Source organism: Papilio polytes, unplaced genomic scaffold (genome assembly GCF_000836215.1).
Source record: "Papilio polytes unplaced genomic scaffold, Ppol_1.0 DF823868.1, whole genome shotgun sequence".
NCBI lineage: Eukaryota > Metazoa > Arthropoda > Insecta > Lepidoptera > Papilionidae > Papilio > Papilio polytes.
Window position 1 is genome coordinate 1197175 of NW_013525336.1, and position 16623 is coordinate 1213797.

General features: G+C 33.9%; 1 protein-coding gene across 1 annotated transcript in view; it reads right to left on the bottom strand.

The window, feature by feature from the left end:
- Positions 1-1442: 1442 nt before the first annotated feature.
- LOC106103086 (plectin-like) overlaps positions 1443-16623 on the bottom strand; it is a 66261-nt gene continuing 51080 nt past the window's right edge. The window contains exons 6-7 of the mRNA XM_013282751.1: positions 2190-2383; positions 1443-1602 (exon numbers count right to left, since the gene is read on the bottom strand). Coding sequence (XP_013138205.1) covers positions 1443-1602; positions 2190-2383 — 354 coding nt within the window. The remainder of the gene's footprint in view (positions 1603-2189; positions 2384-16623) is intronic.

Below are 16623 nucleotides of genomic sequence, written 5' to 3' on the forward strand. Positions count from 1 at the left end.
TTGCGAGTTGGCCATCTTATATTATAAAAAATTCCTCTAAACTACATATGCTGTTTCAAGAGCACAGAATCATAGATCATAGACGTTAATTAAATTATCTTTTATAACCAATAAAATAACAAATAAAAACAATATAAATAAATACGACATTGTTTATAAACAACTCTCGCATCGTTTCCTTTGATATGTTACATATTTACTGTGTAGCGAATTTCACTCACAATCGTTTATATCTAAAAAAATCGATACGCTCAATAAAACGAGATAATTCGTTGGCGCATCGAATCGGTTAAAACAAAGACTTGATGTCTTGTAATCGATGCGTGACGAATAACAGGTGGGGAGCTATACTATCGAATACAAAATCATAGGCTTTGGTTAGATTTTCTAGTATACAATTTGATTTATAATTAAGTTTGGAGTATCAATTTAATTTTATAGTACCAAAGGAAAGATTTTTATTTTTTTATGTATTGAAATAATTTAAAAACTACTGGGCCGATTTCAAAAATTCTTACACCGTTAAAAAGCTAGGTTATCAGTGAGTAACATAGGCTATTTTATTTTATTAATTTTAAATTTCATTCGTACTAATTCGCGAGCAACAGTTTGTCGTAAATAATACGGTGAAAAGATTTCCCATTTTTCATATATTGGACACTTGTCTTTTTTATTTACTTTTTCTGTATAGGAATGTACACCTAATTTTTGCGAAACACTGCGCCAACTGGAAGTCCTTGCTTAATCATTCGCAGCTAACTTATGGCTGCGTACAGGAAACAACTTTTTAAATGTACCGATTACTATTTCTTAAAGTTCAGCGTTGAGAAGTTATTTAAGTTATTGTTATACTAACTGTTTCCATGCGACTTCATCCGCATGAAATTATGAAAATTTTATTTTATTGTTTACATGTGTCAAATTATCAATTGCAAATGTCAAAATGACATGACGTTAGCAACCTTGCTTCCTTGATGTTGGTGGAAACTTATGGTCTCCCCAACATCCCTCTAAGTTTAATGGCGTGGAAATTTATATCCTAAAGCGTGACGTATGTGTAGGGCTTTTTATTAAAAAAAGAATTATTCAAAAATATGCTGTAATTGCTGAGATCTTAGGTAACAAAGAAGTGTGTGTTTACGCTTTATTATAATAGTATAGATAAGAATACCGTCGGTTTGGATATAGACCAAGAGCTGGCGCACAATTTTGACTAAACTGTCGAACAGCTGTGCGATTGTCGATTGTTTCCCAGCGTCAACTGTTTAGTTGCACAACTAAAAATCGAGTGTGCACCTCCATATAAGTTCTATAAGAATCAAAGCGAGACTAAACAGTTGTGCTATAGTTAAGTCAAAGGCGTACGCGATCTCTTACGTTAGTTTGAAGTATGATGCATATTAACAGATCCAGTGACATCTACTCTGGTGAATTGTTACATCTTAGTGGCATAATGATAGCTTAGTAACAATAATATACATAAAGGTAAAGTAAATGAATAACGTAAGTATCTCACCTTCAGGGTCTAATAATCTGGTGACTCCATACTCCTTCTCCACAACATGGAAGGCTGTCTCTAAACGCTCACGGACCTGCCTCGACCTGGAATCCATACATATGATATTTGAAAAGGATACTTCAAAATTTTCAATATGAACGTTGCCTTACATTTCAAGCTTATTTAGACATTTTTTACATTCATGTTTTATTCTAGAATTGGTAATTCATAATATTGCCAAAAGGGGAATATGATAACTCCAGCTTTGACAAGGTGACTTAAGTCTGGACTATAGGATCTTTGCCTATAAGAAACGCTACTCTGGATCTTCTTGTTGAAAGAATGTGCTGACAATACTATATTTTCTAAATTAATAACATTCTGGAAGTTACGAGATCTTTGGCTATAGCCTAATAATACTTATAAAGCCGGAAACCTTATTTTAGCTCCTTTTCCTTTCCATCCTTTTATTAAGAGGAAAGTATGGGAAGGAAAAGTGGAATTGACGCATAGGAAGGGGAAATATCCTGTTTATGTGCGTCTCCTCTTTCGTTGATTAAGGGTAATCTGCAATTGCAGATGTCTATGGGCAGCGGTCGTTTCTTCATTTCAGGGTATTCAGTTCTCCTTTACTTGTATACCACCTTATAATATAAAAAACTAATTGTAAATTGGTCTGTTGTATTTTTACCTGATATTACGCCAGTCTATAAGGTCGGGGCGGTTCCTGTGTATAAGCGCGTTGAACGCGAGGCCGTCGCGCCATGAGGACGTGAAGTCGGTGACGCGCACGCCAGGGTATTTCGCGGTGGAGCGCCGGGCCCAGCTGAGTAAAGCCTCGCGCGCGGTCACATTCGCTTCTTGGCCTACTACGATGTCCGATATCTGGAAATAGAAATAAAATTATTTTACTGATGATAAGATTAGCCATTATTTGTTTGAGATGACGGATTGACACAGTATGTTTCAAACTATTAAGCCAATTTAATGATGTAATCGTATAACTTTAAAATGAAACAGAAAAATCGAACACAATTTTTTTTATTTATAGTCGAACAGAGGCTGTCAGATAATAAAAGTTAGGTCTAGGGAGGGGGGACAGATGCCCTCATACTCCCCGGAGATGCATGTGACATTAGCTAGTGTAATAAACCTTCTACGCTTACCCCACGTGAGCAGGATAAGACCAGGGAAATAATCAAGTACCTACAATGGTTTTAAACATTGTAGCAAAAATAACGAAACATGAAGCGTGAACTACGGGCATAATAATCAACACAAAATGCAAATAAAGCTGTTGTAATCGATTAGCGCAGTTAGCGATGTGGCGATTTCTCTGTTTAGTTGCAATTACGACATCTGGAAAGCGGTACTGCGTTATCCCTACTAAATGGGGTTAAAATCTATGGGGGTTTTATCAAACTGGTTAAAAACATATTAAAAACACACCTAAAGTCATTAGGAACAAGTTTTACACTGTTGCGTGTCTTGTTATAAGGTCGCTTAGTGCAAATTCCTCTCAGTATAGTTACACTAAAGGACAGCCTCGACTCTGAGTGGCGCAGTTTGTAAGATAAGAGTAACGCTGTCACTCTGAGTTTATTTGATTTTTTTGTCATAATACACAAAAACTTGTACTAACGTCAAAACAAATATCCTATCACTTTAGACATAAACCTTCAACCATCTTCTTTCATTGTATGACACACCAAAGGCCAGAATATTCATGAGGCGTCAATCAAATGATGCGTGATGGACTAAAATTATAATTTTATTGACAACGACTTGTCTCGATCACAAATAAATTAAACCAATAGAGGCTCACGTTGTATAATGAATCATATACGTACGTACGTAATTATATGTACTTTCAATGTAGAAATAATCAGAATCTTACTAATTCTTACTAATATTATAAATGTGAAAGTATAGATGGATAAATGTATGGATGGATGTTTGTTAGAGTTTGTAGACTAAACAGATTTCGAGGAAATTTGGCATAGATGTAGAAGATAATCTGGAAGGACACATAGGCTATTAATACCCTTTTTTTTTAATTCCACGCGGACGTAGTCGCATGAGAAAGCTAGTTTTTCAGTAAATTTCAAAAGTAGTAAATACTATAATGCTATAAATGAATATTTAAACGAAAATGTGATATAAATAGAAGAATAATTCTATAAAAAATAATTTAATGTAAAACAGACGCATAACTTTGAAATACTTTAAGTTATTAGCTACCTTTAAATATTACTATTCAATATTTAAGCTGGGATTTAATTTATATAAAGCTTTCTCAACCTAAAAGTTGACCTATTAAATAGACATCGATGTAGGAACGTTAGGTCATTAGCCCAGACTGGCTGGTATCCAGGTCCCAAAATAACTTGGCATCTATGAGGAAATGCAAACACCGCACGCCTATGACGTATGGGAATCAATGTCTAGTAAGAAAAGTATAATAAACTAGCTTTCGCCTGCGATTCCGCGTGGTTTTAATAAAACAAAAGTATGCCCATGGGTCCTTCCAGACTATCGACTACGGCTATGCCAAATTTCATCGAGATCCGTTCATCAGTTTAGGCTACAAACTCTTAACTAACATGCATCCATCTCAACTTTCGCATTTATAAGATTAGTAAGAAGTAAGATATCATGATTAAAGAAAGAAGTAGAACCCATAAATTCATCTATCTCTTTCTTTCTTAATAACTTTAAATGTTCTCTCTTTCATTGACGAAATATTACTAAACGTGATGCATGTTTAGCCTCATATCTTTTTAGTTATGTTATCCTCTTGGTTACAGTTAATGAAACAAAAGTAACATGTAAATAAGATCTTGTACAAAGAATTGAGTGATGCGGCTACTACAAAAGGCTACTTCAAAGGAAGACGGAAGGACAAACCACAAAGGATACCGCTCATTATAACGTTTATCCTGTAGCATCAATGAATAAATCTGTTCGATTTTAATTAGAAGCACCTTCCTATCTAAACTGGACTAGTTTGCCGATAGCCTTATGACGTCACGCGTTAACTGACAGTACTAAGCAGATGGGTAGGGACCTATTCATTGTTATTGAGTTGGGGAGTTATCAGTAAACCTGTGTACGTAATAATTACATGGTTTTAAACATGTTTGATATCTTGGATTTACATTGGTTTGTAACTTTTGCTGGAATTTTCTTTAAAATAAGACTTGGCAAAGTTTATTGGTTCAAATCCTTTACATTCTTTTCTATTGTCTTTCGGAGTCCAAAGCGACAAAGAAATAGAACAAGGGTTTTTTTGCTATGTCCCAGAATCAATTGGTCACTAATGCAGAACTACAGTCTAGATTTAGTAGATATCTACACTAAGGGAATATTTAAATAATTTTAAATGCAGTAAGTGATAAAAACTAAGAAAGTATAAATAATTATAGGTCATTGCCCAGGTCTCTTACATATTTCATAATAACATGTAGGTTGTCATGCATTTTTAAGTACGTTTTTTGTTATTTTTTTTTATAATTCTTGCATCGTAGGTGGAATTTAATGTAGGATGTGTTTTGCATTAAGCCGTCCACAAGTGTTAATGTTGTCAGTACTGAATTAATATATCCGGATTTTAGTCTAGTTTCACAGAGACTTCGACTTGGAATATTGATTTTGTGGTACTTTCGCAAAACATTAAAAGGTTTAAACCGGGCATATTTTAACTAATAACCCTGAGTAATTTTAGTTTTACTAACTTATTTATCATCTCCCCTGCCTTATCCTACTCCCGTAGGGTCGGCGCACCGGGTTTTCGTCCTCCAAATAACTCTATCATATGTCATCTCAGTCATAAGTCCGTAGTAAGTTTTGCTAACTCATTGAGGGTTTTAAATTATGTCGTTTGAAACAATTTAGAATTGAAGACCAATTTGAAATTACACAATTATATAAGGTCGAAAACCAAAGCAGTAAAATTCAATGCATTACGATAGTTCTGCCAAACATTGAAGAAAACACTAACATAAGTAACCATAGCTAAGTCCGTAAGTTCAGCGTAATAAAGTTGGAATATTGCTTGACCAATAGCCAATACTGACGAAGCGTGGGCGAGGCTGTGGAATCCATGATGTCATCCGCACGATGTCAGGGCCTTACTTAGCTCACTTATATCTTTACTTCGCGCACGGAATTTATAGACCTTCGAGACTATTTGTTATTTGAGTTTATTGACCTTGTAAAAACTAGCAGTTCGGGTAAAGATTTTCAGGATTGAGTATGCGACTAACTACCAGCCCCCTTAAACAAAATAACATTCAATAATCGAAAAGTCTAAAATGTATGGAACTGATAACTTTTGATAAGTCACGTATTTATTCCTACATATTTTGTCACATTTTGTGGATTCTACAAGCAACATCGCTAATCGAAAATCTCTTTGTCTAGGGGTCCTTGTTAGAAAGATGTGTATAGAAAATTACATTTCATTTGTTTCTAAAACAATTGAATGACATTCATCTATGATTAACGGTTGGTAGTTTGGTAAAAGTGTCCTTTTATTAAGGCGTATTAAGCAGTAGTATTAAGCAGTAGTAAGTAAAGATTTAATTTGTCGGATTCCCTGCTAAGTTATTATTGTTAACCGAAAGTACTTAAAGATGTAATTTTTATAAGATGAGTAAACTCAAGTTCGTAGAGCTGTAACTTCAAATTATTTTCTTAAATACGAGCAGAACTAATCTTTACATCTACCGTGATATTATTTACTGCAAGCTGTGATGGTTTTTATATTATTTTCTTGTCAAAATTCTTATGCACCTATTAAAATACCCGTTGAATCTACACAAAAAACTATTTATTCTTTCTCGGTCATCCGATGAGGTTGGACGGATCTTGCTTCAATATTTATATTTGACGTTATAAACGATGTATGAATTAAAATTGTTACAGAGGAGAGCCAGGATGTTAGTAAAGGAAGGCAAAAAAACCTAATGCATCCTGCAGTGAGGAGCAAGAGACAGCATCAGCAGAGTTTCTTTCTTTAAGCCAAGAACTGTGTTTTGTTTTCTTTATTTTTTAATTAACGTTCTTTGTAAATTTATTTAATTACATTCTTCTTTTAAGTTGTTAAATGGTAGTTTAAATTAAAAAATCTTTCGAGTTATGATAATCATGTAAAAATAACGAATTAATTGCAAAAATTTCTCTTACATCACTTCTCAAAAATTCGCATGTAATCTTTGAGGCTTCTTAAGTTAAGACATTTAACTTAAAGTGGAGCATTATCAGAGGTAGGCCATTGACTTAATGAAACGGCGAAGTCACGCTCTGGGTATTTACAAAAATAAAAATGCCGTCCGGCAAATTTCAACTCCAAAAGAACCTTTGTTAACAAAGACTAAAGTAACAACTTTCAATGGTAAAGATAACTTTGTTGCAGTCCGCAGTCGTTAAGATAAAAAAAAATACAAATCGTACAATAGTAAGACGGTTCGTTGGTGAAATATGGAACGGACGGTTTCTTATATCATTAGATAGCACAAAGCCTTTAGACATGAGGATTGAATACTATTGGGATGTGAAAAGTCAATTCATATTACTAAGATAAATGTGAAAAGGTGTAGATATTTTTAATACGTTACTCTAAAACAACTGAACGTATATGAATTTCTGCTTGATTAGACTAAGACGTCTTTTCATTTTTGAGACGATATAATAGCCAATAACTAGCTAGTTACATCTATACTAATATTATAAAGAGGAAAGATTTGTATTTTTGTATGTATTGAAATAACTCAAAAACTACGAGACAGATATCTAAAAGTCTTGCACCATTAAAAAGCTACGTTATCGGTAAGTAACATATGCTATGTTTGTTAATGTTTTTTTAATCTCACGCGGGCAAAGTCGCGAGCAACAACTTGTGTATAAAGTTAACTGCGCAAAAGCAAACATTAATGAAGTTTGTCTCATACAGATTATGTTATAAGCTGTTTTTATAGCAATATAATTGCTGAGCAAATTACATTTTAAATTGATGACGTCAAGTAATATTGTAGCCGGTTTTTAGTTCCGAGTCCTTACTTGGAACTCCAATAAACTACGAAATATTCTGTGCAATATTCAGTCCAAATAACAAGACTATAATGCCCAAAAGATGGAGGTTAAACCAAATTAACTGCAACGCAATAGATTTTATTATTTATAATGTAGCATTTAAATGTTTTAACACAGTTTTAATGCTGTGACTAAATTGGATTTTTTGCATTTTAAGAAAGCATTACCAACATGGAACAACTAATTTTTTAGTATCAACTTAATTTAGTCTCCCGCTGAGCGATTAGATAAACTCGCAGAATATTCCAACCAAAAAAACAACAAAAGCAATTTTAGAATCAAGATATTGGAAATAATCAAGAACATTGTTGCTTCTATTCTTTGACTTTTAAAAACTGGACCAACCAAACTCACTTATTTCGTTCTATCAGTGTTCTTTGCTTGTGGCGCTTCCTTTCGGGTAGTAAATTTATATGTCATTATACGTACATAAAGACGTAATTATCAACATGATTTGATAATTACGTCTTTATGTACGTGACGTACGTGTACGTACATGATTCTACAGTTATATCTGATTGTCATATTTACGTCCACTCGCGAAAAGATGCATAATAGACAACTGCGGCTCTGCTTAGTCTGTTTCTCTATAGTCAAAGAGACACATCGAGTACGGATTAGAGCACACCAATGAAAAAACAATCGCACGACAGTTGTGCGATTGTCGATTGTTTCGCAGGCATTTCAACTGTTTAGTTGCTCAACTAAAAATCGAGTGTGCACCTCCATGTAAGCTCATAGAAATCAAAGCGAGACTAAACAGTTGTTTGACAGTTTAGTTGAACGTTTGTGCACGCTCTTAACGATCAACTAACTCGATATGGAAAGTGAATTAAGTCGAATGTCAAACCGAAATTGAAATGGATTGATGTAAAAGGAAATGGCGCTTCACTACTTGAATCTAAATGAAATTCGGAACGTCATAAGCGTCAAATGATAGATTGATATGATAAAATGGACATGAGCTGCATTTTAAAGTGTTTTTTTAAATAACCACACAAAATCTGTGTTATGTCAATCACATTGTTACCAATACTATAAATGCGAAAAATGGATGGATGTTTGTTAGAGTTTGTAACCTAAATTACTGAACTCATCACGGTGGAATTTGGTACAGATGTTGAGGGTAGTCTGGAAGAACACATAGGCTACTTGTTTATTTTTTAATTTTACCCTGACTTAAATGAGAAAGTTTGGATGGATGGAAATTATTACGTATCTCCAAAACGTCTTAACAGATATTACTGAAATTTGGCATTGATGTAAAACGTTCTTTGGAAGAAAAAAAATCAATCAATTTGTTGGCGAATTTTTCGATTTGTAAATTTTTCGCTTGACCTATAGTGATTGATTAATTAAGAGCTGTATTCTAAATTTTTTCATGTAGAAAAAAATGTTAATTCTAAGTCAATTTGAATACAATATTATTGGAAGACCTGTTTTCTTTCAAATGAATTGTTATGAAGATGACTCGTTAAATGAGGATTGAAAACAAGAAAGTTTGCATTCTTATGTCCTCACAATGAAAGTGTCTCACAATATTGAATTTACGTGTACAATTCAAATTAACAAATGTTTCATGTTCATCGAAATGTTGATTTTAATAAAAAATACATAATAAAATTTTACAATCGATATAATTTTAAATATTCTTTTATGAACGAACCAGTCAACAATAATCCTAGAGGTTAGTGATCGAAAGATGGAACGAACTTTAGTGTCTACTTTATATCTTACTAGCTTTCGCGCGCAACTCCGTCCACGCGGCATTAAAATTAAAAAGTTAGTAGCCTATGTGTTCTTTACATCTATTCCAAATTTCATCGAGATCGGTTCAGCCGTTTAGGCTACAAACTCTAACAAACACCCAAACATCCATCTTAACTTTTGCTTATAAAATATTAAATATCTTATTCTAAATAGGATCCACGTTATTCTTGGATGGAAAAACTGACACTAACTTGTTCAACTCAAATATCAATAACAGATTTCTCAGCAGAAAATCTTACGGTTTATTTTTTATTTAGTGTTTTCTTGTCTAAAGCTATCTTGATTTCGTTTCATAAACTCCACCCTCTTTCAATTGTTTGCCAGCAATCGTAAAATAACATTTAAAAGTAAATTATGAAAGTCGTGTATCGTCGTGAGTTCTCGTGATCGCACGATTCTTCGCGACTTAAGGACCACCACTCACTTGGTAAAAATATAACGGTATTCATCAAATTCACACTTCTTGATTTTAACAAACACATAGGTAACAGTGATAGAACCCGCTTTAACATCTTTGCAAGAATGGACCGGCTCGCCAGGTGTAATACCACGATGACACAGAAAACAGGTAAAGTGGGAGAAATCCCGCGTTTCGTCTGATGAGAGTGGTGCCGGAGGCCTAACTTTATTCCCTTTTCCTTCCCATCCTTTTTTTAAGAAAATGATGGGAAGGGAACGTGGATTTGACGGTGGAGGAGACGCATAGAAAAAACTCTTATGTGCGTCTCCTCTCCATCGCTTAAGGATAGGCAACGCATTCGCTATTGCGATTGTGTAAAAATAGTATAAAACAAAATCTTGTTTAGTTAATCGTCACTCTCTATATGTCAGTTTAATATTCCTTTTACATTGTAATCTTTAAATAGTGTACAGGCGCCCTTATGCGTCGTAATAAAAGCACGGCAAAGCAAAACTTCCTGACATTATCAAGTGAAATGTGAAAGAGGTCCGTGATCGCTTAGATAGATGTGGGAACAATTGTTNNNNGGACGCCTACCACTCGCGGAAAACATGACTTCACTAATTTAAGTGTAGTCGTTACTTCACAGTTATCGAATGCCGCATTCGCGAGATGCAGACGAGCCCTAATTTCCGATAGTGAACGATATACGGTTAGTAACTTTATGTCATTTCTCACGAATTGTTTTTTATTCGCGGATTTTAATGTTACCTTAAAATGTATTTGACTTGAATATGTCGTTAAGAGAATACTTATATATTACGTCACCACATACTTAGGGTAGGTTCCGAGCCCCTCGGTGGGGCTGGTGTTGATGATGTCGTTAAGTATTTTGGTAAAGTAAATAATTAAGTCATTTGCGTTTAGTATTTCATTCATAGTGTAAAAATCTACCGTTACAAGTTTTTTATTATGTTAATCGATATTTGTAAACACGAGTATGGTACGAAAGAATGATGTCATTTTGACATCATATCTAAAATCGTGATAGATTGAGGCTCCGAAGCTTTAAACTCATTTTTTCTCAATACTAAATTTTGCTAAAATATCTTAAGATTGTGCCATTTCCTTTGACCTTTAAACGAAAACGTGAAACAATACATAAGTCGTATAACAATGGATGAAAAGTAACAGGATATCCTTGTTTAACGGGATGCAATAAAGGTTATTTTGTGCAAACAACTATTTTGAAGAAAGGTACATAACAAACAAAAAAATTAAAACACAAGGAAATGAAGGATCTAGACAAATGCTTTACAGATTTTGTTGTTTTAAATAAACCTTCTAAGAGATAAAGTGGTTAACAATAACAACATATAAAGGATAACATATCGCCGGCAACTGTCGCCATATATAGACATATAACGGTGCGACCTAGTATCTAGGATTCTCGATACTACACGATTCCATAACTATAGTACACAAAGATATTCCTTTTAAATACTCTTAATCAAGATAAACATAAAAAAATCTTGCTATCGTTAGCTGACGACCCATTATCATCATCATCCACTTGCCCTTATCCCTTACGGAGGGTCGGCTCAGTATGTGCTCTTCCATACATCTCTATCAGCCGTCATATCTAAATCCACTCCTTTCTTAAGCATATCCTCTTTCACACAATCCATCCATACTTTCTTCGGTCTTCCTCTTCCTTTGTAGCCATCCACATTCAATCTATCAAGAGACTCTAATTTCGGGGCAACCAGACTATAATCAACTACGTTAGTCTGGTGATGACTTTTTTTTATAAGAGCGGGGGAAACGAGCAGAAACACAGAGATGTTTATCGACGCCCATGGACATTCGCAATACCAGAGGAACTGCAGATGCGTTTCCGGCCTTAAAGGAGGTGACTTCACAAAACTGAATTTTAGAATGATTATTTAACTACTACCTTTCTCAGGCGAATCCGTCTGCGTGAAATAAAAAATAAAACTAAAATAACTAGCCTATGTGTTCATCCAGACTATGTTCTACATCTATGCTAAATTTAATCAAGATGCGGTCAGCTATTTGGGCTAGAAACTCAAACATCCATCAATCATAAACTTTCGAATATATAAGATAAGATTTGACTATATCATAGCTACCCTAAGAAGGGGAATCAAATACAAACAAACCTAAATAATCATTTCTTAAACTAAACAATTTTGCAGTTAAATTTCAAGCAGAATCTCTACTGCAGAGTACAATGAACGCAATCGTATTGAGGAGACGACGGTTTTAAAGGAAATAAAAGCATACAAATATGTGAAGAAAGCTATTTTGAGGTTAACGGTCTTAAATTTATTCAGATGCTAGCGTGGACAACGGATAATGTCATTGTTATGTAAATTTTATCTTGCGGTATATCGCCACAAATAATTTAAAAATGCAAAAACTAGCATGTTCAATATACATGTTATAAACATTGCCTTAAAGCCTTATAATTTACTAGCTTTCGCAATCGACTCCGTCCGCGTGGTATTAAGAAAAAAACGAAAGCCTATGTGTACTTCCAGACTATCCTTTACATTAATACCAAATTTCTTCGAAATCCATTCAGCCGTTTAGGCTACAAACTCTAACAAACATCAATCCATCTAAACTTTAACATTTATAATATTAGTATGATTAAAAAGAAACTATAAATTCATTTAACAAAATAGGTTTAATTTTACTTGATAGATTACAAAAAAAAAATCGGTCTGAAATTAAAAAAAATGATACTTTTAAAAACTTCTCATCAAATTCCGTAATCCAAGCATCCTACGTAATATAAATTAAAACAACTCAATTCAAATCTTAAGCATTCGTATCATATATCAGCATTCACTTTCTAAGATGCCCTTTTGCTTTCTACGATCTTGCTTATCAGCACGGAACACACTTTCCATTACATACAGGAACATTCAAAGAAAACACGCCCTAGACATCGCTTGAAAAAACCTCAAAGGATAACTTTTGTAAAGAAGTCATTAACAGTGTGTCCCAAGTAAGCACCATATATTCGTGCTTTCTTGGGATAGGAGGAGATTTTTCTTATAAAGAAAGGTATTTGGCAGGGGAAGGATTCAGGAAAAGGAACTTTTGTTACATCCTCACCTCTGTCCATTTAAAATAAATATCCTCTGTACTTTTAACTTATTACAGACTAGTTGTTGCTGGAAATATAGCCTAATGTTACCCACAGAATTTTTAAAATCAGTTGAGTTATTTCAATAGATACAAAAATACATTTTTTTTCTTTTTCTAATATTAGTATAGATATCTACGTGCAGGGGTATTTCTTTACAAATTAAGTGGACTTTTTTTGCCAATTTTTACTATGAATGAATAGGCAAGAAATCCACCCCATCCCTGGAGGATAAAAAAAGTAATTTAAAAAACATGTTGCGATATCTTCCATTATTTCAGTCATCACTCCATTCTTAATGGACCATTTCACGCAATCCATCCATGGAATTCTTGGAATCTGCGAGTCCTTGGACTCTTCTAAAGGCTTCAAAAGACCAACATAGATATCACTTAACTGTTACTTATTATATCGGTACTATTCATGTGTATACAGAACGAGTACAGCACCGGACGGCAGGCCGGTAACGCACGGCTGCTCCCCGCCTGTTTGCGCGTGCGCACCTGCCGCGCTTCCTGTGCGCCATCTTAACAGACCACGCCTTGCCTCCGCGATACACTTTCTTTATACGCATATATTACAAGATACCACAGTTAAACCAAATGAAAAAAAAAGATGCAGTCAACCTATCTTTTTTGCGTTAGCATAGTTGATTAAAGCCTCATCTTTATCAACACCAGCTCACTATACGTTCCCAGTGAGGGGCTTGGAGGTTACCCTAAGTAAGGGATGGGCCATAGTCAAAGACGCTGGCCAAATACGGGTTGTTGACTTCACACATATCTTAGAATTTCCTCACCGATATGTTTTCCTTCAACGTAAGAACATCTGGTAAACAATTAAAGCCTGGTCACCCCGTAATTCAGATCAACGTCGAGCTTTGAGAATGAAAACTATACAAGTTAGACAATCTCGTTGTTCCTAATTTTACTATACATTTAAAATATTAATGTTACTTGGAGTGTTCAAGACATCTTTAAAAGGATGGATAAAAACGGATTTTATTCGAATTCATCATAAATTTAACTTTAATTACAAGCAATAAGGAAGAAAACACAATTAACACAAATAAAGCAAGAACACCAAAGTTGTTAAAATAATAGAGGTCATGCGGATATACGAATTATAAAAACAATATCATTTACATCAAAAACATATTTTTCAAAACAATGGAAAGACATGATGAATTTAAAATATTTGTTTCTTTACAATTAAAGTTTTGAACACCAACAAGATTCTAGGCTCATTAATATTCGATATACTAATATAATGAAGCGTAAACACACACTACTTTGTGGCGTAGGATGTCAGCAATCATAGCATGTTTTTGAATAATTCTTTCTTCAATAAAAGGCCCTACATTTACGACACGCTTTAGGCTATATGTTTTACGGGTAACTAAATTGAAAAAAAAAAAAACCTTCATGTGGGAAAGGGACCATAAACCACAAGCTGCCAACATCAAGGAAGCAATTTTATTATGGTAATTGTAATTTTGACAATTGCAATTGAGAATTTCACAAATGTAAACAAAAAAATTAAGTTTTTATAATTACGAGAATAGCTAGTGTAATATAGTAACTTCTAAGTTTCCAGACAACGGTAAGTTACTAAGTTCTAGCAACACATAAATAAAACAATTGAAAGAGTTTGACAACGATGCGAAACTTCGAGTGGTTTATGGATGTGTGCAAAGGTAAAGAATCCTATTAATCTTCGAATAAGAAATATAAGAGCGGATGCATTAGTATGAATATGTTAAGTCTGAATACGATAAAAATAAAGTAAGTATTATTAACATTAAGTATAACAATATCAAAACCAAAATAAAGACATTTAAATGCAATTTAAAAAAAAAAACTGATCGCAACATTTTATCACAACATTTACGACCATGTTTGTCCTCGTTAAATATAAGAAACATTGTACTGGTGCGACAATAAAAGTAATTTAGTAGTGTAGCAGACCGTAATACCATATGCAGTTAAGAAAAATACTGGAATTGGGCAATTATGACAAAGACATGAATTAAATACACTAGTAATTGTATGAAAACTTATAAATGAATATCTATTTACTAATGTTTTAAAGGAAATATTTGTATGTATTGAAATAACTCACTAATTACTAGGCAGATTTCGAAATTTCTTTCACCATTAAAAGCTATGTTATCGATGAGTAACGGATAAGGCGTAGTTTTAGTACCTTTCCCTTTGAACCCTGTTCTTGAGAGGAAAGGATGGGAAGGAATAGTGGATTTGACAGCGAAGAAGACGCATAGAATGGGGAAATGTCCTCTTTATGTGCGTCTCCTCCTCCACCAATTAAGGGTAGGCAACGCATCTGCAATTGCGGATGTTTATGGGCAGCGGTCGTTATCCATTTCGGTGGATTCAGGTGGCCGCTTGTTCGTTTGCCACATTATATTATAAAAAAGGTTATATTTTTAAATTTGAAATGGACGAAGTCGCCTTAATTCGATTGTTTAGAATTACTAGCTTAACTTTAAATGCAGTTTGTGTAAATAAGGCAACATTACTTAAGCTAATTTGACACGTTCTCGACACAGTCTCTAAAGGGTTGTAGATATATAGATACTTGATACTGTAATGTATAATAAACCAATGATGAAAAATATAAGAGAATTTGGGAATTATTTCCTTTGAATGTGTATTTAAACTGGAATTACTAAAGTCAACAATATAATAAATAAACAAAACAATGTTATTTCCCAGGCGATGCAATCTGCAATACAGCGTGGGACTTCGCAAATTGCGAGGCCATTTGCAAACGTAAATTCGAATTTAGAAAACCGTTCGGATGGAATGTCTATCTGTGAATTTCCCACAACATACGAACATTATTGTTATCTCTGTTATTTACAAAGAGAATGAGGAAGATGGAAAATCAAATTGAATATGATTTTTAACGCTGTCTCCTCAAATATTGGTTAGTCACTGTATTTCGATAATGAATAAATAAATCCTTTATTAATTCACTTTAAAAATATACATTTCATGAGAGCCTTGGCTCCTGCACTAGGTACCCCTGTGCTGCAGGAGCCAAATCTCTTTCCCCATTTGTGAAGGGCAATACATATTAGTGTCTAAACATATATTACAAAGAAAATCATTAGAAAGATAATGCACAGAAATTTGGTATTAAAATAATTTATAAATATAGGGAATTTTAGTTCAATTTAATAGTAAAAGGCAGTTCAATAATCCAGCCTAGAAACGTGCGTGTTGAACTCAGGTGACATTAATCACAGTTATTTCAAGCGGTGAACTTTAAACGCCGAACATGACTGTATCTAAGAAAATAGATTTCTAACCTTAGGTCAGATATAGAAACTTGAAAACTATCTGAATTCAGAGAAAACATGACAAAAGGACTAGGAAAAATATCTAACACTGCAGTCTAAAGACGTGTAAAATATATTTTTATATGAATTTATTTTTATTTTTTTCTGTCAATCCTGTAACATGGTACTTGTAATGTTTTTCTTTTTTTTTGCTTAGATACTTATATTGCTTTTCACAACTGGGGAAATGGATTGGCTCCTGCAGCACAGCGGAACCTAGTACAGGAGCCAAGGCTCTCATAAAATATATATACTTAAGAGATAAATAATAAAGCATTTACTATTATTATTATTTACTAGCTTTCGTCCGCGACTCCGTC